Source organism: Stegostoma tigrinum, chromosome 14 (genome assembly GCF_030684315.1).
Source record: "Stegostoma tigrinum isolate sSteTig4 chromosome 14, sSteTig4.hap1, whole genome shotgun sequence".
Taxonomy (NCBI): Eukaryota; Metazoa; Chordata; class Chondrichthyes; order Orectolobiformes; family Stegostomatidae; genus Stegostoma; species Stegostoma tigrinum.
In genome coordinates, this window is record NC_081367.1 from 24,205,018 (window position 1) to 24,231,188 (window position 26,171).

At 41.4% G+C, this 26,171-nt stretch overlaps 1 protein-coding gene across 1 annotated transcript in view; it reads right to left on the reverse strand.

Moving 5' to 3' along the window:
- Window positions 1-15,830: 15,830 nt before the first annotated feature.
- Window positions 15,831-26,171, reverse strand: part of prss16 (serine protease 16) — a 43,895-nt gene continuing 33,554 nt past the window's right edge. The window contains exons 8-9 of the mRNA XM_048542393.1: window positions 22,417-22,613; window positions 15,831-16,587 (exon numbers count right to left, since the gene is read on the reverse strand). Of these exons, the coding sequence (XP_048398350.1) occupies window positions 16,478-16,587; window positions 22,417-22,613 (307 nt within the window). The 3' untranslated portion in view covers window positions 15,831-16,477. The remainder of the gene's footprint in view (window positions 16,588-22,416; window positions 22,614-26,171) is intronic.

Genomic DNA, 26,171 nt, shown 5'->3' on the forward strand with positions numbered 1-26,171 from the left:
ACTTGCTCGAACTCTGCCACTGCATACACGTCTCAACAAAGCTGGACCTTGCTCAGTACTGCACTCATCATGCCCACTCAAGTTCTGATTGATCTCATTGTTCCTAAGCTATTGTTTTGTACCATACTCTGTGCTTCCTATTCATTAGGGAACGCCCTTACAATCTCTCCTGAACCTGCATCATGACTAACTGTTCTTCCATTCACTGCCAACATACTCAGTCCCTCCCTTTGTTTCATTGCAGGGAACTGATGTCTCCCAGCACTCCAAGTGATAGAGCTGTAATTTCCAGATTGGTTGCACCTGACCTCCGGTATTAACTGTTGACAACCCCTGAGCTGGAAATCTGGAATTGGATGAGTCCCTTGTCTGATCATAGCAGTTTTCCCAATGAACTGGTTTTCCTTGATCCCACTCAGTAATGCTCACCTTTGACATTTAATATGGCAAATCGATTGAAACACATGAAATGTAAACTGCTGATACATGTTTTAAGTGCTCCACTAATGTCACATTGTGCTTATACAGCAACGTCTGTAGCTCCACAACTGTTCAGTACTCCAAACCAGAAGCTACCACCTCTTCCTATGGGTTAAATAGGAATGCAAGTAAGTAAACTCCAAGTAAGCATAAAACCAGTGAGCGCTAAGAAAGTAAATTAGGAATCATAAGATGCATCCTATGTAGATGTAATGAGATGGATGTGTGTCCCTACTTGCAAAGTGAACTGGCAGAAGTATGCAAGATGTAGGTGTCCCTAAGCTCCAAAGTGAAGTTTGAAAGGCTGAGATGATGTGGGAGTTGAGCCTTTGGCAAACCTACTGAAGTGATGAAGCTGGCTGTCTTTCCTAATTGCCAGGACAAAGAGTACAGAAGGATGGTGCCCATTGAGTAAGTAGGGTCTCATTGTGATGAAGGCACACTTGAATAAAGGCCCTGAGAAACCGGCAGCAAGCTGCTGCCACCAATTTACTACTCACTTAAATATCAGAAATTAATGCTGTCTCATGTCTTGAAGGAAGAGAGAATTGAGAATGCATGGAGACTTTATTCAATGTGATCTAAGTGCATGGAAATAAGATAGTTACAGCTCATTAGCAAGATTCAGAATTCATCTTTTGAACCCTAAGGGAAGAATTGAATTTTCTTTTCTCAAAATCAAAATCCAACTGTTGCATTTTTGCCATATTTTCCCAATTTTCTCACAATTGCTCACTCCATTCCAAGGAGGGGAAAATTTCACCCTATATCTTTTGAACTTAGAAAATTGAGAGAATAATTGTGGTTTATAATTATTAGGGATTTGAGAAGCTAGGTACAGTGAAACCATTTCACCTGATGGGAGAATCAGGAACCAGATTTTTAAATCGGAACCAAGCCGTTCAGAAATAAGAGATAACAAAGTGTAGAGCTGGATGAACATAGCAGGCGAAGCAGCATCTTAGGAGCACAAAAGCTGACGTTTCAGACCTAGACCCTTCATCAGAAATGGAGTTTGTCCGGAGGGAGGAGGGTAACTTCTTCAGGTTAGGCATCACTAGAAGTGGCTTCGCAGTGAGGTTAAAATTGTATCAGGGATAATGTGAACTGCAGATGGTGGAGAATCCGAGATAACAAAGTGTGGAGCTGGATGAACACAGGTCAAGCAGCATCTTAAGAGCACAAAAGCTGATGTTTCGGGCCTAGACCCTTCATCTCTCAAGCCATTCAGAAATCTTCTTCACACAAAGAATCATAGAAATTTTGAGTTCTCTTTATAAAGTTGTGGATATTGGGTCAATTGAAATTTCAAAACAGATACATGGACTTTTGTTAGCGAAGGGTATCGAGGGATATGGAACAAAAGTTTGCTAAATTTGTTTTAGTTTCAGATCAGCCATGATAAAACAGGCTCAAGGGACTAAATGGCTTTCTCATGTTGCTATGTACACATAAAAATGGTGGTTGTGATCTTTATGAATGTACCTTATTTGATCTTTGAGCAAACAGTAACTCAGCCAAAAGTCCAAGATATGAAATATATAATACAAATGCACAATGTCTTCAGGGGTTTCTTTGGTTCCACAGAGGCTTTAGATTTTCATAAGCCATTCATTCATTCTGTTGATGTAAAATATACTGAGGAGCTAAGTAATAAAGTAAATATATGTAATTTTGAGGAAATGACTGTCATTCTAAAACAGTCTGTTTGAAGGTCTGGTTTAGTAATACTGAATCACCATTACATCAGTGTTCATTTTTTTTAAAGTTAACTTTGTATAACCCAAGATGTTAATTTTGGTTTTCACTGGGTTTTGAGGCATAATGGAATCACCCAACCTTCCGTTCTGTAATTGACATACTGCAATTAAATCCATTGGTTAGAGTTTGTTCTCATGATTTACAGTCAAGTACATTTCAAACAGATGACTTCTTTAATTCTCATGTTTTGACAGGAAAAGCAACACAGGCCTAAATTTTCCTCCCATTTGCAGCTTATTTTGTAATGGGCTGTATTGGTTGAGGAAAACAGAGCCAAGAACAGTCATACCATTCACTCTCTTATGGTACTTTCTTTGATCCTAATTCAGGTGAAAAATGTCACCTCATTTTACGTCATTGATATCAACATTGCCATCAGTATTTATTTTAGCTCTGACAAATGGGCATCACTGATCTCAAACGTTAATCTGAATATTATGGGGGAGAGCATGGTGGTCAGTGGTTAGCACTGCTGCCTCACAATGCCAGAGACCTGGGTGCCAAACTAGCCTCGGGTGACTGTCTGTGTGGAGATTGCACATACTCCCTGTGTCTGCGTGGATTTCTGCTGGGTGCTCCGGTCTTGTCCCACAGTACAAAGATGTGCAGCTAGGTGTATTAGCCATAGCTAAACATGACTAAACACAATTAGTGACATGTTTATGACATTTTGTGCCTCATATGAATGTGGCAGGTTTGACACGTACTTTGGGCATACCTTGAATGGTCATTCACGCAAAACCTTTTTTAAATACATCCTATCTTCAAGATGGAGTCATGAGAATTCATGTGACAAGGTCAGTGAGAATTTTGAGCTTCCCAGTCATGATTGTTTGAAGAATGACATGCATTAATTAGCTTTGTGTAGTTGTGTGAGGGCAATTTTCCTTGTTTGCTGTAGTGGCACAAGTGAGAACAGGAGATTTGCAGCTTTCATGGAGCTTAGGGACTAGTAAGAGCAAGGGAGAAGGAATCCCAAAGGAACACAGAGAGTTGAGCTGGAAGTTAGAAGGATTGAAATGAGAAGGGACTGGCATCTGTGTGTGTTGGAGGATAGAGGTGGTGGGAACTGTCAGTCAAATAAATAAGGTCCCTAAATTGCTGTGTCAGTACTTATCCAGATTTTGGTCCATCTCAGGGTTTTGGCTGGCAGAAACCTACCGGGGCTTTGAGTTTATCCACAACATTTCAATTTATCACAATTGGGATTCCTCTCAGACAATATCCTTTACAACGCATGAAAGGCCTCTGAATCCACAATCTCAGCCGTACCACATAGATATAACACTGGACACTAGCATGAACACGCAATAAAAAGGAAACAAAATATTGTTTCTTTCGCTATAAAACATGATCACTATCTCCCCTGTAACCATCAAGGTGTTCCAACCATGGAGCATGCTACTATATTTAGTTTTCTGACTAAACTATTTTCAAAGTAATGTGAAATCTTTAGAAATGAAATCTAAATTTTTACCTGTGCTGTGACATGTTGGCTTTTATTAAGAGAGGTGTGAAAGACAAAGGTACGAAGTTAGGCTACAATTGTACAGGACTTTGTTGAGTGTATATCTAGAGCATTGAGTGCCGTTTTAACTCTCATTTTTTAAGGAGAACTTACTTTTGGACCTGCACTGAAAGTTCATGAGACCGGGAAGATAGAGTTGTCCTATGATGAGAGACTGAGTAAAATCTCTGGTGTTTAGAGAAATGAGAGAACATCTCATTGAAACATACAAAACTCTGAAGGGGTTTGACAGGTTAGAGACTGAAACATTGTTTTCCTCAGGCAGGGAATTTAAAACAAGTGGGTACAGTGCAGGATGAAGTCCAATCGATAATTTATGACTGAGGAAGGAGAAATTCCTTCACTCAGAGGGTTGTGAATATTTGAAATTCTTAATCCCAGATGGCTGTGGATGTTTCATCATTGCTTATATTTATGACTGGCATAAATAAATGTTTGGTCTTAGAGAATCAAAGAATATGGGAACAGTGGGAAAGTAGTGTTAAAGCCCAGCATCAGCCATGATCTTACTGAATGGCTGAGGAGGCTTGATAGACCATATTGCCTATTGAAATCCTCATCACATGTTCTTGCATGCTAATTTGGACCAACTGAATGTTGATTTACAGAGCATATCATTGTATTGCAATGAGATGTAGCAACTTTATGATCAAGGTGTCATAGGATGTCTAAATGCATCAGTTCCTTCCACATTTTTAAATCTAATTAACTTCCCAAATGTATTAAATGCATTGACTCCACTTCATTATATTGATTTTTCAGGAACACCTCAACTGCAAATATTTGATGAGTAATCTAACATACATACATCTCGGAAATTGTTTGGTCTTACATCAACCACTTTAAAGTTGGTGTCTAGTTGGCCTGCTTTGAAGCTTTTTCATGTTTTCCATATATCGCCTATCAATTATGTTTTCAACTCTACCTGTGTAATTTTCTCTCTAACACCTCACATATGCTCTATCTCTGCTACTGTAGCCACCACACATCAAGGCTCATTCTCTACCACACTCACTACTGCCTGCAACATCTTCCCTCTTTGCTGTCATTCCATCGTCTAAGCACTGACACCACTAACTCTACATGCCTTCTGCGTTGCTTCCTCACACACTCGGGACACCACCCAACTTGCACTGAAAGTAACAGCTGTACCACCAATTTCAACTCCCATAACACCTGCCTTTCTTTCATTCCAAGAGAAAAATAGCTCCCAATAGAGCAGAAAGGGTCAAGCTAGGTAGTGGGCTGCCTAACCTTTGGCTTTTCACACCTTATAAGGAGAGCATCCAGACAGAGGAAGGCTGGACTGCTATTGAGGGTTGCCCTTGACATAATATGCTATCTCCCTTGACTGACTGAGTACAGCTGACAACCATGACAAGCTTCCTGGCTTTGAATCTGCATTAAATGGAAAGACAGAACAGTAGTAATATGAGCCCAGTACATTTAACTGAGGAAGTAAGAATAAAATGATGTCAGGGCATTGCAAGCCAGGGATGCCGTGAACACCTCAGGTAGGTTCAGGGAAAGGATAGTGCTATAATAGTGAGTGAAGAGCCTGAAGATGCAGCCTGGTCCAGTCCATGAATTGGGTATGTGTCCCTGAGTATTAAGCTTTCTTACAGCAGCATTACCATGGTAGTTGTTGCACAGTCTAATGTGCAGCATTGAAGTGCAGAAGCACCCTGTAGGTGGATTGGAGATGTGCCATGATGGCTCTTCGAGACACGTGTTGGATGCCAATGTCTGTGGAGGTGGAATATGTGTGACTGGTGCCATGGATCATGATCTGAGATATTGATGCCCAGTATCCAACATAGAGGTCCTTCAGAGTAAGCAACATGCTGAAGTCATCAATTACCTGCTCTGACTTCCATACTGTGAATTCTCAACTCCTAACTTGTTTGATAAAATAGGAGGTTGTATGCTGATGAAGCAAGGCATTAAACAGATTACAATCCTCCTTAATTGGCAGCTTCCCACAGCCTAGAGAAAACTTGCCTTGCTGCTTGGTCATATAAAAACTGGGGCAAGGTGTTCCTGACATTGAGATAGGCCTCGCCAGACCTCTCTTCCCATTTGCCACAAATCCCACTATAGCCCATATCACCCAGATCCCTATAAGATTCTGTTCCGTGAAACCATTATCAATTGTTGTAAAAACCTATCTGGTTCACCAGTGTTACAAGATCGATAGCAATGTGTTTGACTCTTAACTACTTTCTGGTCTAATTGAGGGATATTTCATATTAAAAAGGCATTTGAGTGGGCATATGAATAGGAAGGGTTTAGAAGGTTATGGGCCAAATGCCAGCAAACTGAAGGATATTCCACTTTTAAAAGGCATCTGGACGGGTATATGAATAAGGAACGTTTAGAGGGATGTGGGCCAAATGCTGGCAAATAGAACTAAGTAAAATTGGGATGTCTGGTTGGCACGGTTGAGTTGGACCAAAATGTCGGTATCCATGCTGTGTAACTCTATGACTCTATGATTCTGAAACAGCCTATTCAGCCATACAGTTCAATGGCAATTGGGGATGGGCAGCAAATGCTGGCCTTGCTGGTAATGCCCATATCTCATGAAAAAATAAAGAAACATATATTCTAAGTCTCAGGTCATTGTTAATTCAGGCTAATACCTATATGCCTCTTGTGCTCAACAGCCTTGGGCAATGTCCTTATCTTTATGTACAACATTATCTTCCAGGTATGCTATTTGGAAAATATGCGTGTTACTCACTATAATGGCATAGTAGGAACTTGCTGCAGCCTGAACAGCCAGAGGGATTTCAAAACAAATTGTAAACCACATCTTTTGAGTATTGCAAAACTGATTGTTGATCGTACAAAGAAGAATAACTGTAACATTTTAAAAATGATTATTTCTAAAAAGATACATTTCATGCTGTTTTATTCATTCCAGATCAGCGTGGCCAAGAGAATTTGAGAGTTTGCCAAGCTTGTGATGATTGAATCACCACTTGATGCAAAACATATGCAAATTTTTAAAAAGTACAAGTTTTTGAAACTAGGTTTGAAGTTTTAAACCATCTGCAAGCAAAGTGAATGCATTCACTGCCACAGCCACAAGACCACCTTCACAAATTTTACAATCCAACAATTCTTAAAGCAAAAAACCAAAAGAACTGTGGATGCTGTAAATCAGGAGCAAAAACAAAGTTGCTGAAAAATCTCAGCAGGTCTGGCAGCATAATTGGAGGAGAAAACAGAGTTAACATTTCGGGTCCAGTGACCCTTCTCCTCCACAGATGCTGCCAGACCTGCTGAGCATTTCCAGCAACTTTGTTTTAGTTCTTAAAGCAAGTTTGCCGCGTGTACTCTCAAAGTATGGTTACAACCAGTTAACTAAAACGTTTTGTTTCTTAATGTGTGCTCCAGTTTATTTTAAGAAAAACATAAACTGATTCTGTTTTATCAGCATTGAGATATCCGGATACTCAAAACAGGAAAAAGAATTGACAAATCTCTATATATTGCTTTTGCGTTCAAACTTGCTTATGCTCTGTTCAGCCCAAACACAGTCTCCAAATATTTAACATTGGTTATACATTTAACATGCATTTGGCTCAAGACCAACCTTGTGCAATCTCTACTTTCCTTTCAATGTGGCCTTATTCCTCAATTGCTCATTTTCACAGATCTGTTTAGGTAGATGTGTAATATTTGGACCTTCCAGTTTTCAAATATTGCATTTTTCAAGCCTGTTTGGCAGCCAGGCAGAGCTGATGTCACTCATGCACCTGAACTGTTTTGTGAGATTGCCAAATAGCAGTTAAACAAATCAAATTCTTGAGTTAGGATCCCTGGTTTCTCCAGATTCCCTAAGATTACACTGAGTACAATTGAACTGCTGTCCTGAAAGCTGGCTCTGCTTTCACTGATCAGAGGAGTCTCGCAGATCTAATGTATAATTAATTAGAGATACTCGGAAACTATATGAACAGAGAAGGCAATAGCGGAAGATTATTTTCCTTATTTCATTGACATGGATGCTGTAGATCACATGTTCACTAAAACCCAACAAGTGAACTATATTTTGATAAAGTTGTGGGCTGACCAATATGTGACTTTTACTGACAGCAATGTGGTTGCTTCACTCTTACCTAATTAGAGATAAATGACAAATAACATTTTAGTGAGTGACACCCATACTCACACCCACCACTGCATCATTAATTGTGTCTTGTGTGGCTGTAAAACTGAACAGCATCAATTCGCCGCATGTTTATAGTGAATTCATCAAACGTGCAAAGTGGAGATTGTATTGGATCACAATGCTGTCGATTTTCTAACCTTGTTTCGATTTTTTTTTTAAGCATCTTTTGAGTTACTTTTTTAAACTTTCTGCCAGTCTTACAGTATATTTTAGTTAGTGTGTTTTTCTGCATCATGTACCTTCAATTTGCCATTTATCTCACAATCCTGATAAATTTTGATTTCCTCCTATCTTTAAAATGGATGTTTTCCTTTCCTTATGCTTTGCCTCTGTGGTTTATTAATTTTTTGTGCTTTGTTTGCATTTTTATTTTGTTGTCCATATCTTGCACTTTGAAAATAAAACACAAAACAATCTACAAGAATACCAGAATAGCATGTCTTTTAAAGGAATGGGAGATAAAGAAGAAGGGTAGCATTTTTGTTAATGAGTGACTGCTGAAGAAAGTTTCAGTAGGTTCAAGAACAGAACTGATTTGGCTAGAGCTGAGGAATAAGAAATGTGTAATTAGATTGCTCAGTGTAATAGAAAGATGAACAATTAGTCAGAAAGATACAGAAGCAAAACATCAGCAAGGAAATTATAGAGAAGAATAACACAGAGGGCAGTTATAACAGGAGAATTTAAGTTACTATATATCAACTAGAATTTTGATAATGGTTGGGGCAACAAGCAAAAGGCATTCCTAGATTGTGTTCAGGAGAATTTCCTACATCAAATGTGTTTAATCCAACAAGAAAGGAGGCACTACTAAGTGCCTGGTTCTAGGGAATGAGGTGGACTAAGTAAATCAAATGACAGTAGGGGATCTTTTAGGGTACTGTGATCATTGTATCATAAGGCTTAGGATGACAGCAAAAAATCACATTGGTCAATCTAGAGTAAGAAACATCAACGAGCAGAAAGTAGTCTTTAATGGGGCAATAATAATGATATGCTGGGTCGACTAGAATTAAAGATTGGAAACTGAACAGTGGAATACTTTCAAAGAGGACATGCTCTGAACACAATCAAGGTGTATTCGGACAAAAGGAAAAAGTAGAACAAACAAATGTAGAGCTCCCTGGATGAAAAAGGAGACAGAAACTAAACTAAAGAAGAGAAGATGTGTTTATGAAAAGTGTCAAGAAGCGAATACAGTTGAGGATCAAGGTTGTAGACATGCTCGCCGAGCCGGTGGGTTTTGTCGCCCTGCAAGCTAACATCATCAGTGCACCTCCACTGAAGCATCGATGTTCTGTCCCGCTTGTTATTTTTATGCCTCGGTTTGCTGGGGTGATTGGTATTATATCCGGTTTTTTTCTCATTGAGTTAGACCCTGTGTACAAATCAATGTGTTTGTTGATGGAGCTCCAGTTGGAATACCAGGCCTCCAGGAATTCCCTGGCATGTCTCTGTTTGGCTTGTGCAATAATACATCTGTTGTCCCAGTCAAATTCATGTGTGTTGTTGTCTGTGTGTGGTGAGAGAAGTGAGAATTGGTCATGTCTCTTGGTGGTTAGTTGGTAATCATGCATCCATATGGTGAATTTTCTTCCGGTTGGGCCCATGTAATGTTTCTCACAGTGCTTACATGATATTTTGTAGTTACCCAGTTTTGCTGGTTGTGGGTATGGGATCCTTTGCATTCATCAGTAGCTGTCATGGGGTGGTTGTTGGTTTGTGGGCTACTCTGATACCCAGGAGTCTGAGTAGTCATGTGGTCATCTCGAAAATGTCCTTGATGTACGATAGGGTGATTAGTGAATCTGGTCATGTTGTGTCTTCCTGTTGTGGTGTGCGTCGGAGTTAACGGCGGGTTGTGCTTTTCGGGTAACCATTTCTTTTGAAGACTCTGTATTAGTGTTCCTGGTCTGCTTTGCATAGTTCTGGGTTGCTGCAATGTGTTGTGGCTCATTTAAATAATGTCCTGATGTAGCTCCGTTAGTAGGTGTTGGGGTGGTTGCTCGTGTAACTGAGTATCTGGTCCTTGTGTGTGTGGTCTTTCTGTATACGCTGGTCTGGAGTTCCCTGCTGTTTTTCTGTTCTACTATTATGTCCAGGAAGAGTAGTCAGTTGTTGTTCCTTTCTGCTTTTATCCCAGAAACGATGTTGTTTATGTGTCGGTTTCTTCTAGTTTTGTGTGTTTAATAATCACAAAGGTGTCATCCGCTTACCGGACACAGAGTTTGGGTTGTATAGTGGAGAGCGCAGTCTGTTCTAACCTTTGCATTACTGCTTCTGCAATCAGCCCTGATATTGGGGATCCTATTGGAGTTAGGTTGATTTATTTATATATGCTGTCGTTGAAGGTGAACTGGGTTGTGAGGCACAGATCTAGTAGTTTCATGGTGGTGTCCTTATTGGTTTGTTGTTGTCCTGGGTTGTCTGCATACTTGATTTGTCCAGTAGTGTGGCAATTTTTTTTTGGCTTTTTTTGAGTAGTGTTGTCCACTAAGTATTTCTATTTCTGTTGTGGTTCTTTGGCAAGTTTATGTGTTGGTGTACCTGATAGTGAGATAATAGGTTTGAGGGGAACCCCCGGTTTGTGTGCCATGGGGAGTCTGTAGGATCAGGGTGTGTTCGATCTCTCTGGCTTCATTTTTGGTAGCCTGCCTTGCTGATGTCTCCTGAGTTGTGTAATTTCTTCAGGGTCGTTGTAATCCAGTTTCCGAACTGTGATGTGGGGTCTATCGCCATGGTATCTGTTAATAGTGTGTTAGCTTTCTCGATGTATTTATTGTCTTCTATTGAGGATTACCATCATGCATCCTTTGTCTGCTGGTAAGATTTCAATGTTCCTGTCTTTCTTGAGTCTTTCCAGGGCTTTTCTCTCTTTTGTATTGAATGTGTTCCACTTCCCTTTTTTGCTCAGTATTGGGACAATCATCTGTCTGATGTACTTCTCCCGCGAGTCCGTTGTTCTTTAGTATTGATTCCAGTGCAGTCAGGAAGCTGGTCTTTTTGGACTTTTTGTGGGCAAAGCTAAATAGAGAAGGCTCAGAAAGGAGTTGAGAAAGAAAATATGTGAAGCAAAGAGGCATTAGGATCAAGACTGGTGGCCAAAATAAAGTGAAATTTCAAAATTTTCTTCTAGCACATCAAGAGTAAAATGTTGGTAAAAGGAGGAGTAGTTTTGATCTAGGTCCCAAAAGGGGTTTACACGTAATGGCAGGAAACATGATTGAGGTGTTAAATAAATTTTTGCCTCTGTCTACCTAGCGGAAGCTGCTCAAGCCATGGTAACAGAGAAGGGAAGTCAGTCACTAGAAAGGTTTAAAATTGATAAGGGAACAATATTGGATAAACTGTCGGTACCTAAATTTGATAAGGCACCAGGACAGGATAAGATGCATTCAAGATGTTGAACAAAGTGAGATGGAAAATTACACAGGCACTGACAATATATTTTCAATCTTACCTGGATTTTTGGAGAGTGGTGCTGGATGATTGGAGAATTGCAAACATTACATCTTTATTTAAAAAGTTTATAAAGATCAGCCCAGCAATTACTGACCGGTTTAACTGGAGTGGTGGAGAAACAATTCTCTGGGATAGAGAAAATAGTCAAATGGAAAAATGTGGATTGATTCAGAAGAGTCTGCACTTATTTGTTCAGGGAAAATTGTTACTACCCAATGTACTAGAATTTTTTTGAGTGGTTGCAGAGAGGAGTGTTGAGGGGAAGACTGTTGATGTGGTCTACATTGATTTACAAAAGGCTGTCTATCCAGTGTCAAAGGGAAGTTGTAGATCATGTTTGAGCTCCTCATGGGAGCATAAGGCGGCGCCGATACAATCATCAATGTAACGGAGGAAGAGGTACGGAAGAGGGATTGTTCCACATATCCTACAAAGAGGCAGGCATAGCTTGGCCTATGCGGGTACCCATGGCCACCCCCTTTGTCTGTAGGAAGTGGGAGGAGTTGAAAGAGAAGTTGTTGAGGGTGAGGATGAGTTCAGCTAGGTGGATGAGGGTGTCAGTGGAGGGGGACTGGTTGGGCCTGAGGGACAGGAAAAAGCAGAGGGCCTTTAGGCTATCTGTATGGGGAATGCATGTGTATAGGGATTGGACGTCCATGGTAAAGATGAACTGTTGGGAACCAGGGAATTGGAATTTCTGGAGGAGGTGGAGGGCGTGGGTGGTGTCACAGACGTAGGTAGGGAGTTCCTGGACTAAGCTGGAGAAAATGGGGTCAAGATAGGTGGAGATGAGGTCGGTAGGGCAGGGGTAGGCGGAGACAATGGGTCGACCAGAGCAGTCAGGTTTGTGTATTCTCGAGCAATTCATCCACTTCACCAACACTTTCCAACCCAACCTTAAGTTCACCTGGACAATCTCTAATACCTCTCTCTCCTTCCTGGACCTCTCTGTCTCCATCTCCGGCAACCACATAGAAACCAATATCCATTTCAAGCTACCCACAGCTACCTAGAATAAACCTCCTGTCACCCACCTTCCTGCAAAAATGCCATTCCCTATTGTCAATTCCTTTGCTTCCACCGCATCTGCTCCCAGGATGAGCCATTCCACTCCCGTACATCTCAGATGTCCTCATGTTTCAAGGACCGCAATTTCTACCCCTCAGTGATCGAGAATGCCCTTGACTGTGTCTCCCGCATTTCCCGCGACTCATCCCTCACACCTCCTCCCCGCAATAACGACCAAAACAGAATCCCCTTCGTCCTCACGTACCACCCCACCAACCTCCGGATCCAACACATCATCCTCTGACACTTCCGCCATCCGCAATCCGACTCCACCACTAAAGACATTTTTCCATCTCCACCCTTGTCTGCTTTCCAGAGGGGCCACTCTCTCCATGACTATCTTGTCTGCTCCACACTCCCCTCCAGCCCCATCTCACCCGGCACTTTTCCCTGTAACCGCAGGAAGTGCTACACTTGCCCCTACACCTCCCCCCGACCCCCAACCCAGGGCCCAAGAAGACTTTCCACATCAAGCAGATGTTCACCTGCACATCAGCTAATGTGATATGTTGCATTTGCTGTTCCTGTTGTGGCCTCCCCTACATCGGGGAAACCAAGCGGAGGCTTGGGGACCGCTTTGCAGAACACCTACACTTGTTTATCACTAAACAACTGCACCTCCCAGTCAGAAACCATTTCAACACCCCCTCCCATTTCGCAGATGACATGTCCGTCCTTGACCTCCTGCAGTGCCACAATGACACCTCCCGAAGGTTGCAGGAACAGCAACTCATATTCTGCTTGGGAACCCTGCAGCCCAATGGTATCAATGTGGATTTCACAAGCTTCAAAACTCCCCTTCCCCCTATTGCATCCCAAATCCAGCCCAGCTCATCCCTGCCTCCCTAACCTGTTCTTCCTCTCACCTACCCCCCCTCCCACCTCAAGCCCCACCCCCATCTCCTACCTCCTAACCTCATCCCGCCCCCTTGACCTGTCTGTCCTCCCTGGACTGACCTATCCCCTCCCTACCTCCCCACCTACACTCATCTTTACTGGCTCCATCCCCACCTCTTTGACCTGTCTTGTCTCCTCTACCCATCTTCTATCCGCCTCCCCCTCTCTCCCTATTTATTTCAGAACCCCCTTCCCCTCCCCCATTTCTGAAGAAGGATCTAGGCCAAAAACATCAGCCTTTCTGCTCCTCTGATGCTGCTTGGCCTGCTGTGTTCAATCATCTTGTTATGTGCCTCATTGATCGAACAGGAACAGTGCAACTTTCCCATGCATGTCAGGTTTGTCAGAGGTCTATCATTATCATGCATTCTGTTCCCAGACTGAAGAAGCTGGCATTGGGAAGGAGGGGGTGATGGCACCAAGAACTACTGCCTTACTGCTTCCTGAAATCCCCCACAGCCATCTCTTCTTGAAACCCTACCCCACAACCAGCCCCCACCCACCTTTGGTCAGGGATCCACCATGTTCCTGTTCCTGGTTCCATTGGCACTGACAGTAGGTCTTCAGTTGTAAATGCACTTGACACTTTGAAATGAAAATATTACCACTCATCACCGAACAGATCCTCCGTCTCCTTCCTAAACATTGTTTCCTCAGCCATCCATACTCACTAATTTTCAACCTTCTATTTCCTTCTATTCCTTTCAAGCTAATGCTCCAGTTTCTACCTTCCTGCCAAGCTAGCTTAAACTGTCCCCTATTACACGATCCAACCTCCCTTACAAATTGGTGATCTGGAATTTGTATAGGTGCAACTCACCCAGTTTGTACGTCTCACCTCAAAGAGGTTCCAATGCAGTTAGCAGACTCTAAGATTCAAGGCAGAAAGAAATAAGTCCTGAATGGTTTAAAACCATTGAGGAGACTTCCCAGAAACTGAGGGATGTGAAAGAGAGGCTGAAGGAACCCAAGACAGCTTCCAATATCGGCTTCTAGAGGGATTAATGAAAGGAAAAATATTAATTGTAGGCATGTGCAGAAGTTACAAACTTCTGGTGACATTCACAACATACTACAACAGTTCAAAATGGCGGCTCATCACCATCTCAATATATGGGCAATATATGTTGGCTAAGCCAGTGGCACCCATATCCTGTGAGTGAATTAAAAAGAAATTCTGCTTGGCATAAGACTAATTGAAGAAATAAATGGATCAGAGAAGAAATGCTCAGAGAGAATAATGAAATTATGACAAAAGGTGAGATTTGAATGACAAGATGAAGATGATGGATCTGGAGTAGTAATTTAACCCAAGAGATGTTGTTGTAGTTTGAGATCTTTCGGCAGCTGAAAGAAAAATACTTCATTGTTGAAGTACCAGGTGAGGTGAAAGATGAAATGGGGCTGTAGGTTAGGACAACTCCAAAATCATGGGAGTTGATTCTGCTAAAGAGAAAGGTCACAAACTGTGATTGTCATTCATCACCATTGATTCTGCTTCACTGGCCAGCAGTTTTCTCTGCACAGCAGAAATTTTTTCTCTTATTCCTGCTCTGCCTATGACCTCTCACCTTGATCTTTTCCTTTGGAGTTGTCAACCTGGCTGTATCCATGTCTCCAATCACCTTACATACTTTAACCTATGTACTATTATAATCATTGTCCACTTACACTTAAGATCCACAGAAGCAATTTCCCACCAACATGAGGACAACATTTTAATGTAACAATTCCGCCAAAAGCCACAACTTGAAGTACTAATTGGAACTAATCTCATGTTCACTGGCATTGATTGAGACATCAAAGTCCCATGCTGTGAAAGGTTTCAGACTGAATAGATTGGAATTTCAATTCTTTTCTCTTCAGTCATTGAAAACCAAGCTGTCATCTCAACAGCTTGTGGATAGGTTCAAACTGAGGATCTAAACAAATTCACTTTTTAAAATTTGGTATAGTAAAAGCCTGATCTCAGAAAGCTTAACATGTCATGGCTGAAACATAGTGCTGACTCACATGCATATGCAAAATCTAAATTTATTTCCAGAAAATTGGGTTGTCTCTTATGTTAGATCAACTTATATGCTCTGATTTATAGTAGATCCATAGGAGTTTTCAAACAATAGGAAAGCAAATATCATTACAATATAATTAATACTTCCAGAGACCAAAATTGTGTCTTAGCTTTATATGATATTTTGTATGGATTTCAAGAGAAAATTCCTGGTACAGTGCTTGAATAGTGGTGTCTAAATGATGCCAGAATCACTTCCCTCGTTTGACTAGACACACTTAAGTCACAATTGTCTGATTTTTTTTTTAAACGGTTAAGTTCAATAAGTACTTATGGTGGAGTACCTCTCAGAAGAAAAAAAATTGTAAAAATGATTTTATTTGTCAGCCTTGGCTCTACAAATTGTTCCAGCATTAGAATTGGAAGATGACTTTTTCAGTTGCAGTGGAAGCATTGATTCAATATTAGCTCCAATACATCTCTTTTTCCTCCTAAATGCCAGTACCCAATAGTTACTTGAACATCTACACATTTTTTCTTCCTGTACTTAAGTACTGATTACCTGGAAATAATTAAGCCACGTTAGATTTCACTTCATCTACACAGAAAATATTTCATCTCATTAGGCAGGAAGTCAAATGATCTCCAGGACCACATATAACGTTAACTTCTCCCATCTGGGGCTTTGATGATACCATCTTAATTGGGTCAACATGAATTCCTTAAATGCAAAATACTCAATTGTAAAAAATGTACAATAGTACAATAGCACACGCTTACAATTTGAAATGTTGAGTTTCTTTACTTGTAGAATTCTGCAAGTATAGTTTAACACTTATTCATCTGACTAAACCATAAATCAATATGGTTAGAAGATATATTGTGAAAAGCATTTTAATATATCATTACCAGTAATAATACAGTTTATACAGAAAGGCATTGCATTAACAAATTTTGGAGAGAAAAATGTAACTTGGATTTTTTCTTGACGTTCTATACTATCAAGTTGTGGGATGGAAAAAAAAATACAGCTAATTCTTGAAGTTCTGAATCCTCTTAATAAGTTTCATTCTCACATAGATAAAAGACTTCATCCGTCAATCCAGGTTTTGAGTCGTTGAAAAATTTCTTCTCTAGCTTTAGTGAGTTGTGGTACATCAGTTTGTTTTTCAGGATACATGTCCGCACAATGGGCTGTACCTGGGTAACAAAGGAAAACATTCAAAAATGAAAGTCCTATTAAAACTGGCTTATGTGCACTGTATTTTCATATAACACTCATTTATATTTATTGCTTTTAAGAACATGCCAAATATATCTTGTATACACATGTATACACTCCTTAGTTTAATGTCAATGATCCTTGATAAAATTAATGATAACTAGCTAATTGTAAAACAGCCACGAATTGCGTGACTGAATTCACCAACAACGGATCATTTTTATAAGTAGTACAATGAGCAATTTATACCTCACAGGTATTTTGTTAGGCACATCAAATCAGTCCTTCGGATTCTAAAAAAAACAAAATCAGAAATATTTTCTTCCATGCTCTTCAACTAACCATTTCTTTGAAAATATTTTTCTTTGTCCTTTCACGAGATAGGAGATATTTCTCATCCCTTATTGCCCTTGAACATGGCTTATTTCATCATTTCTGAGGACAGTTCAGAGTCAAACGCTCTAGACCTGGAGCCATGTGTAGGCCAACAGGTAAAAATGATGGATTTCCTTCCCCAGGAGCACATACAGATCTGGGTGGCAGTTGATTTTTACCCCTTATTTTGTATACTCATGGAAAGTAAAATGTCTACAAGAGGTGGTTTTCTGCTGAGAAAGGGGAGGCAGTTAGCTCTGGCAATATCCCTTCTCTCTTAGTTGAAAGGTTCCCTAACATTCTATCCATTCTAAACAGTGACTGAATTTACATCTATTCTCCTCCTTCGCCTGGAGCAGTCCTTTTTTTCTAATAAAACACATTTTAAAATTGAAGTTTAAGGATGTCCAAAGTATTTTAGGGATCTGATCCATTGTCTTGACTACTTAAACTACTCAATATTGACATACAATCAGACTATGGTATCAGCTTCAACAGCAACATTAGGCAAATTATTGCCCTCCCTGGTGTGACATAAGTACTGACCACAAATTTGCTAAACTATGGACAAATGAAAAAGATAGACTTGGGGCATCAACATTAAATTTTCTCGACTTATTCCTCAGGCCAAAAATGGTGAATTGAGAATGTTCCCATTGAGTGGTGACTGCCTTTTTCCATATATTTACTCTGTCCATCACTGACACTCAGTAGCAGCAGTGCATACCATTTGCAAAATGCATTGCAGAAATTCACTAAGGTTCCTTAGGCAGTGCCTTCTAAACCCATGACCACAACCGTCTAAAAAGATCGCAGGATACAGGGGAACACTACCACCTCCAAGTTGCCCTCCGAGCCACATAGCATCCTGACTTTGAAATACATCACCGTTCCTTCAAAATCCTGGACCTCTCTCCCTAACAGCATTGTATGTACCTGCATCAAATGCAGTTTGAGAAGGCAGCCCACCACCACATTCTCAAAGACAGCTAGGTACCAGCAATAAATGCTATCCAGTGATGCCCCCATCCCATGAATGAATAAAACATTAATAGATCGTTCTCTGCACCTTCTCTGTAGCTGTAACACTATATTCTGCATTCTGTTCTATTACCCTGATGTACTTATGTAAGGTATGATTTGTCTGGATAGCATGCAGAACAAAACTTTCCACTGTATCTTAGTGCATGACAACAACGAATTGAATCAAATCTAACCAGAAGGCACAAATCCTTGACGTTTAAATCAGGCAGATACTTGGTGGCCACAGCTTGCTGAATGCTTGTTCTGGCCGCCGTCCAACTGCCTCTTTATCACAACATTCCTGTAGGCTGCTTGGCCACAATTCTCTTCACCATTCATGCATGCAAGTTGGCATCAGCAATCCACCAGCTTCACAACATTATCATGCCTACTCTCAGAACAACTCAGACACCATTCCAGCCTTCAACACTATACCCTGGAGCTCATGGCCACCTTTGACGGACATGCTGCTGCTCAGTTGCTTAGTGTGCAGGCACACTCATGCATCTCTGTACCTGCACATGATGCAACTCATGGCCTCACCTTGCTTTCTTGGAGTTTACTTATGTTACTATTTACTGAAGGCTGTCAACCTGTGTACATTCCTCATTGCTTTCTTAGCACAAACTCACTGGCTTTAAGAATGTCTCTCAGACTGCACTCCTTCCGTGCTTTACGTTGGTTTCTTAGTGAACAAGGTCTTTAAGTGCTCAGTTACAGGCTGCCATCTCTGTAGCTTGTATTTTTTCTTAGCACCAAGTGAGATGCAGGCAGTATGCACTGAACAGTTAATCTATTGGTCAGATAATGGGTGGCCATGCAGCACCGTGCTACATCAATGTCATACTTAAAGCATGTGCCAACTGTCCACGTGGCAAACACACTGGATGCAGTTGGTGATGTGTGAAAGCAAAGGGAAAGCAGTTCTTAATGTGTTAAAGGAGACACATTACAGCCACAGTCAATCAAGGGGCTCGTCTGATTGCATTACATTTAAGTACTTGGTGCTACCAGAGTTTGGAGATCTGTTCCTGCAGTTCAGGAATTAGGCTATGGTCAGTCCTGGAGGTCATGTGCAAGTAGTGTAGTGATTACAGCTAGGTCAGTTAGGGTGCCTTGAAGAAGTCAGGATGGGCCAAGTTTTGTTACAATTATATAAATGGAGAGACTGCTAATAATGAAAGTGGATGGAAGAACAGTTAGCAATGATACACGAGCAGGAAAGGTAGTGAAGTATTCCCACAGTCATTTAACTCTCCAAAGAAAGTCAATTAATGAGAGTAGCATTTCATCCTTCACTTATCAGAAAGTCCCACCTCAGAGACGTTTCTGCTAAACTGACTGGCTGACAGTTCTGTCATCTTAACAGAACTAACTTGCATGGTGTCTATTGCTGAGTATACATGGGTCTAAAAGCCAGAACCTCAAAGATCTGAATAGGTGGGGAAAGAAGAGTGCTGATTGTCATGCATACCCAAGTCGGGGAGACAACACCAAGGATGGCAGCAGTGGGCCGGGGGGGAGGTTGGTCAGTTTTAGAAGCTGGGGCTTTGGGAAAGGAGCCAGTTATGGAGGTGCACCCCCTCTCCTCACCCAAAATCGCAGCAATCTCATCTATTGGGAAATGTATCAATGCCCGCTAATATTTCTCAATGGACTCCTCCCATGACTATATAAAAAAAAACAGGGTGCAAAACAGCTCTTAAATAGCCAATATTATCTATTTAAGGTCTTCAGTTGGGCTAAGGACAAGCAGACTGCACTACACCTCAGAGGAAAGGCCACCCAAGTAATTTTTTGTCCCCTTCCAGCACACTTACCAGTGGGGTCTGTAAAATTTTGCCCACCATTACAATTTAGGAAGCGCAGCTACCAATTCCCGCAAACAGCAATGAAATGAATTCCTCGGTCATCTATTTTAAGAATTGGTTTAGAGTTGAATGTTGGCCCAAGACACTCCTACAAGAGTGCCTTGTGATTGTTTACATTTATTCAAGAATGGGCCTTCGTGAGGTAGGACGTCTTTCCAAACGAAATGCGTCACATACATTTTCACTAATATTCACTAAATACTCCCTCACTAATGTGCAGAACTGTTGATGAGAGAGTGGAAAAATTAATGAATTGAGAAAGGAGCAAAATAAGGGAGAGGGACAACAAAGTGTGAAGCTGGATGAACACAGCAGGCCAAGCAGCATCTTAGGAGCACAAAAGCTGACGTTTCGGGCCTAGACCCTTCATCAGAAAAGATTCTCCAGCATCTGCAAGTGCCCATTATCTCTTCCACCCCCAACACACCAAAATAAGGGACAGGACAGTGTTATGGAATCCCAGTTGATGGAAAACACCAGAATATAAGAGCTAGCATCTCCTCCACGTACTCACAATTATTATTACAATCTGTCTACTACTAAATGATCAGAGATAAGGGGAACTGCAGATGTTGGAGAATCCAAGATAACAAAGTGTGGAGCTGGATGAACACAGCAGGCCAAGCAGCATCTTAGGAGCACAAAAGCTGATGTTTCGGGCCTAGACCCTTCTTCAGAGAGGGGGATGGGGAAGAGGGTTCTGAAATAAATAGGGAGAGAGGGGGAGGCGGACCGAAGATGGATAGAGGAGAAGGTAGGTGGAGAGGAGAGTATAGGTGGGGAGGGGATAGGTCAGTCCAGGGAGGACAGACAGTTCAAGGGGGCGGGATGAGGTTGATAGGTGGGAAATGGAGGTGTGGCTTGAGGTGGGAGGAGGCAATAGGTGAGAGGAAGAACAGGTTAGGGAAGAATGGCTTGAGGTGGAGAGAGGGGGAGATTTTAAAGCTTGTGAAGCCCACATTGATACCATTGGGCTGCAGGATTCCTAATCGGAATATGAGTTGCTGTTCCTGCAACCTTCGGGTGGCTTCATTGCGGCACTGCCGGAGGCCCATGATGGACATGTCATCTAAGGAATGGGAGGGGGAGTTAAAATGGTTCGCGACTGGGAGGTGCAGTTGTTTATTGCAATGCTACACTTGCCCCCACACCTCCTCCCTCACCCCCATCCCAGGCCCCAAGATGACTTTCCATATTAAGCAGATGTTCATCTGCACATCTGCCAATGTAGTATACTGTATCCACTGTAGCCGGTGTGGCTTCCTCTACATTGCGGAAACCAAGCGGAGGCTTGAGGATCGCTTTGCAGAACACTTCCGCTCGGTTCGCAATAAACAACTGCACCTCCCAGTCGCGAACCATTTTAACTCCCTCCACGATGCCACCCGAAGGTTGCAGGAACAGCAACTCATATTCCAGTTGGGAACTCTGCAGCGCAATGTTATCAATGTGGACTTTCACGAGCTTCAAAATCTCCCCTTCCCCCACCACATCCCAAAACCAGCCCAGCTCATCCCCGCCTCCCAAACCTGTTCTTCCTCTCACCTATCCCCTCCTCCCACCTCAAGCCACACCTCCATTTCCCACCTACCAACCTCATCCCACCCCCTTGACCTGTCCGTCCTCCCTGGACTGACCTATCCCCTCCCCACCTCCCCACCTATACTCTCCTCTCTCCGTCTTCGATCCGCCTCCCCCTCACTCCCTATTTATTCCAGTTCCCTCTCCCCAAACCCCTCTCTGAAGAAGGGCCTAGGCCCGAAACATTAGCTTTTGTGCTCCTGAGATGCTGCTTGGTCTGCTGTGTTCATCCAGCTTCACACTTTACTACTAAATGGTCCCTGGTTTCATAAATGGGATGGTTTCCACTTTGGACATATATTGCACATGAAATTGGACCGGTTAGGTTTCAGTTCAAATTTCCACTACAACCTAATTGGTATGATCAAAAGAAAATATTCCAAACATCTATGTAATTGGCAAATTTAACGGCAACATCATTTTTCTCTGTATTAAAACTGTTCATTGAAGTTTTCAATAGTGGTAACCAAAGGAGTTCGATTAACATGTTGAATTTATCACATTTTTAGTTGGGTGTCATTTTCACTATCTGTGAGTAACCTAATTTTAAATGTTATGAAAAGATATACTGAACCACTTACTTGTCAGTTTCATTGTAAATTAAATACTTTGTAGTATGTAAAAATATTTAGAATATTCCTACTCATGTGCACCTAAGAAAATGGGCTCAATTTGAAGAACTTATTAAATAGACCACAATGGGTTGTGTGAATTGAAACTAATCATTCTTGTGATTTTGTTCTCAAGACATTGCCAGCTGTGTGGATGGGACTGGAGTTCAGCAACATGATTTTTAAACCAGTGCTAAATGTCAAGAAAACTAGATTTACTCTGTTTGCAACTCACATTTGAACATTTGCAATCTTTTGCATTTGTTTAGCTGTTTTTGCTGCTAAAACATAGTGCAAACTAACCAAAACGCTAGGTCAATATATTTCATATCTACAGGTTCATTACCTTGAATGTAAATAGCTTTTTGTTGTTTGGTAATTCCCAGTATGTGCCAGGGATCCATTGAACCATTAGGGAAAACTATCCGACTCCCTTTGATGTTCGTACCTCCATAGTTTTCATTGGTGTGTTCCACAGCATCAGCAACTGCAGAGTCATTAAATTCTGGGCCAAATAAATCTACACATTGCTGAAGTTTGTACCTGTAATAAAAGAGAATAAACTAACATGCATTTGTAAAGTTGCCTATTGTACTAAATCAATCAATAATAATTTTGATACTACATATATTTCTACTGCTTTGTGAACTATGCCAGATATCACTTTGGCAAAGACATTACCATGTGTGCAGGAGCAACCACCATTGCTACGCAGAGTCAGCAAATTTTGACCTCAATCATTTACCAACAGTTTTGCCATTTTGGATCTCAACAGAATGCTGTTTCTTAAATGTATAAAGCTGAGCTTGCATTTATCAGAAGGAAGTGATCTATGACCCTCACCCCCACTATATCCTCTCAAACCAACCAGCAATCTTTAAAGGAAGTGCCAGGTATTTAAAGATTTGTTGCTGGTTGACTTATATTGGCTGTTGTTGCGACTGTGAAAAGTAGTGTATGGTTCTTACAACTCTTTAATTTTTCTACAGGCGGGTGCAGTAGCATGTGCTGAAATATTCTGGCTTCACTTCAAGGAACCTGAATGAAACATTTACACCCAGACATGGGTGTAGTAGTTTGCGATTGTTTTATTAAAACATGACAAAGAGAGTAAACACAAATGCACAGAACAGGATAAGCTGCTCGATAGGAGGAGTGGATCCCTATCTGGAGGTCATGTCTGTACAGTGTGTTCTGGGAACATTTATCTTATTAAGACCTTAGCAAGGAACACTGAGTCAGATGTTCTTGCTTCAATAAGGATTTCCTTACTGGGAAATTTACTGCCTGCAGCAATCACAGCTACATTCACACAGCAAGGGAAGATGGTATTACCAAGCCTCTGGGTATGACCTAGGGCCATGAACCTTTAGACATCAGGCTCCTTGCAGGCCACAGCTGGCGATATTTGCAACAACTTTGATTTTCCTGATCACTGTCATATAATGCTCTGTATTCCAAGAGAGCTGACTACACTCACATTTCCTTGCCACAGAGAAGCAAGTGGAGAGTGTGTGTAGCTTGCCATACTGGACTGCATTTCCATAAAACGGAGTTTCATTGACTCAATGTCAACTTCAAGATGTACCAGAACAGAATGGGATTCCACTCCCTGGATGTCCAACTGATGTGTGAACATACATGGAGAATCACGCAGGTCAATGCGTTCATTCTGCAGCAGACTATTATGTTAAATGCATTTGAGTCACCATGACAAACTATTGGATAGTTATTGGGTGATACAGGCTTTTATGATTGATTCATGAATCATCAAAGTGAGAGCAATGTGAAGTGGGGTTTGAGAAGCATCATTAAGGCTGGCAAATGTCATCATCTTGATTGTGTCATTTGCAAGGGCCTCTTTTGCTGGCCTAATAATTCATAGCACCATCTCCTCCAAGGACTCAGAAGATGCTGGCATTTTAATCTGCCCTTAGTTCTTCAGTGCTTCCTCCGCTTGTATGACTTAGCCTTGCAAGGATGAGGGAAGAGAATCAGTGAGAGCATTGCACAATATTTCTAAGATGTATGCATCAGGGTTGAATAGCTGGCAGCATGTGGAATCTGAGAAGCACAGGTGAGAGTCTGGCAGCACTGGTAAGTATCTGATGGCAGAATGGCGGGTCTGAATCTTGTGTATGGTTGGTAAGTGATGCTGGGATGTGGTGCATTGAGCTGTGCGTGAGGTTGGTGGTGTGCTGGCTGGGAGATGGCACAAGATACTTTCACTGATGTTAATTACATGTGTGAGGCCATAGGAAATGTTGCAACATTGCACCGGGTCATCAGGGTAGGATTGCTTGAATTGCCCTCCATGGTGAGCTGCTCCCAAATCATTTCCCCTGGAGAGCCTCCTGGCTACCAGTGTAAAGGTGATGTCTCCCCTCCATTCCACCCCCTGCACTCGGGGTCTGCACCAGAGACCCAGGACTCTACAGCTTCATTGATAGCCTTATTCCTTCTCTAAAATGTGTTTGGATATAATTTCCTCAGCTGTTGCAGTCTGAATGCATTTAGTCTACTGTGCTCAATATGCATTTACCCGCGGCTTCAACACAACTTTTCTGATATCAATGAGATGAAGAGAGATTCTAAAGGATGAATTGCATTTATGTAGTGCTTTTCATAATCTCAGGATGCCTCAATGTGTTTTACAGTCAATGACGTGCTTTTGAGGTACTGTCACTGGTGCAATTTAAGAACGTGACAGCAGTTTGTGTAGAGCAAACTCAACTAACAGCAGTGAGATAAATGACCTAATCAGTTTTAGCCATGGTGGTTGAGGAGCAGGTATTGACCTGAATTCATGTTATTGCTAATAATCAGAGATGTATAAAGGCCACTAAAGATATTCCAGATATATATTTGCGAACTTCTGAAGTAATCCATCCACTCTGGCATGTAAATATATCACCGCTCCTTCATTGTCGCTGAGTCACAATCCTGGAATTCCCTCTTATATAGCATTGTGGGCCTGCGTACAGCACATGAACTGCAGCAGTTTCAGAAGGCAGTTCACCACCTCCATCTCAAAGGCAAATAGGAATGGGCAATAATGCTGGCCAGCCAGTGATGCCCACATGCCACAAATCAATTTAAAGAAATATCAAGAAACCAGATCATTTCTTCATTGCTGTACTAGTACGTAGAAAATTGAGTTTTTTTGATTCTCTTGTGGTTGTCGCCAACCATTCTCCAAGTTATTTTCAGCCACTAATAATTTCTATTATAAAGTGTAATTCAAATGATACCTTTCTATGTGCTTAAAAAATGGAGTTCCTATGGCTGATGCCAATGGTGTTTCCTTGTTGTCAGCACCAAAATACTCTATAATTCTTGCTCCATGACTTCCTCCTGGGAAATGGCTATGCATATATTGATGTCGGCTCCTTCAGACAATCCATTATGCTTTAAAAATCCATTTGTAAAGAGGCAAATGACTCCTCGATATAACATTGATGTTAGAACAGCTTTTTTTTGAAAGCCAGCCCAAAAAAGATGTGTATCCATATAAATGTGTATTCATGCATGCGTACCAATCTAGTAAGCTGGATCACAGCGGTGCACCAGTTGGCCCATCAGTAACCAGTGCCACAATTACCTTCACATTGTTGGTATCTCACATGTGCTTCTTTGTCATTTTTCCAAAATGCGTATAATTGTGCTGATGCTTGTTCCAAGTGATGGTGATGATGATGGTTTGTACACAGAATTGTAGTACTCTTCAGGCGTAGTTCATGAATCTTTGACTGTGAAGGGAATAGACGCTACCTTTACATAAACACACATCTGCTCAAATACTGCAATGTGCTGACTTAGCTGTACACTGTCTATGATACATTAGTGCAATATACTGTGCAAACAGTCAAGCTTATCAATAATATGACACAAAGAAAACAAAAATTCAGTGTTGTCTCTCTCCCAGTTTCTGAAGCCACATACCACCCAAATTCTTCATTCAAAATATTGTAATTGTCGTCTTCTCGTATGGAGTGATTTCCTTAGTCTCAAGATCCAGCTCATGATATATGCTGTACCCAGGTTTTATGTGCTAATCTTGTTTTTAAATGCAAGATCAAGGAGAATTAGGATTGTCTGAAC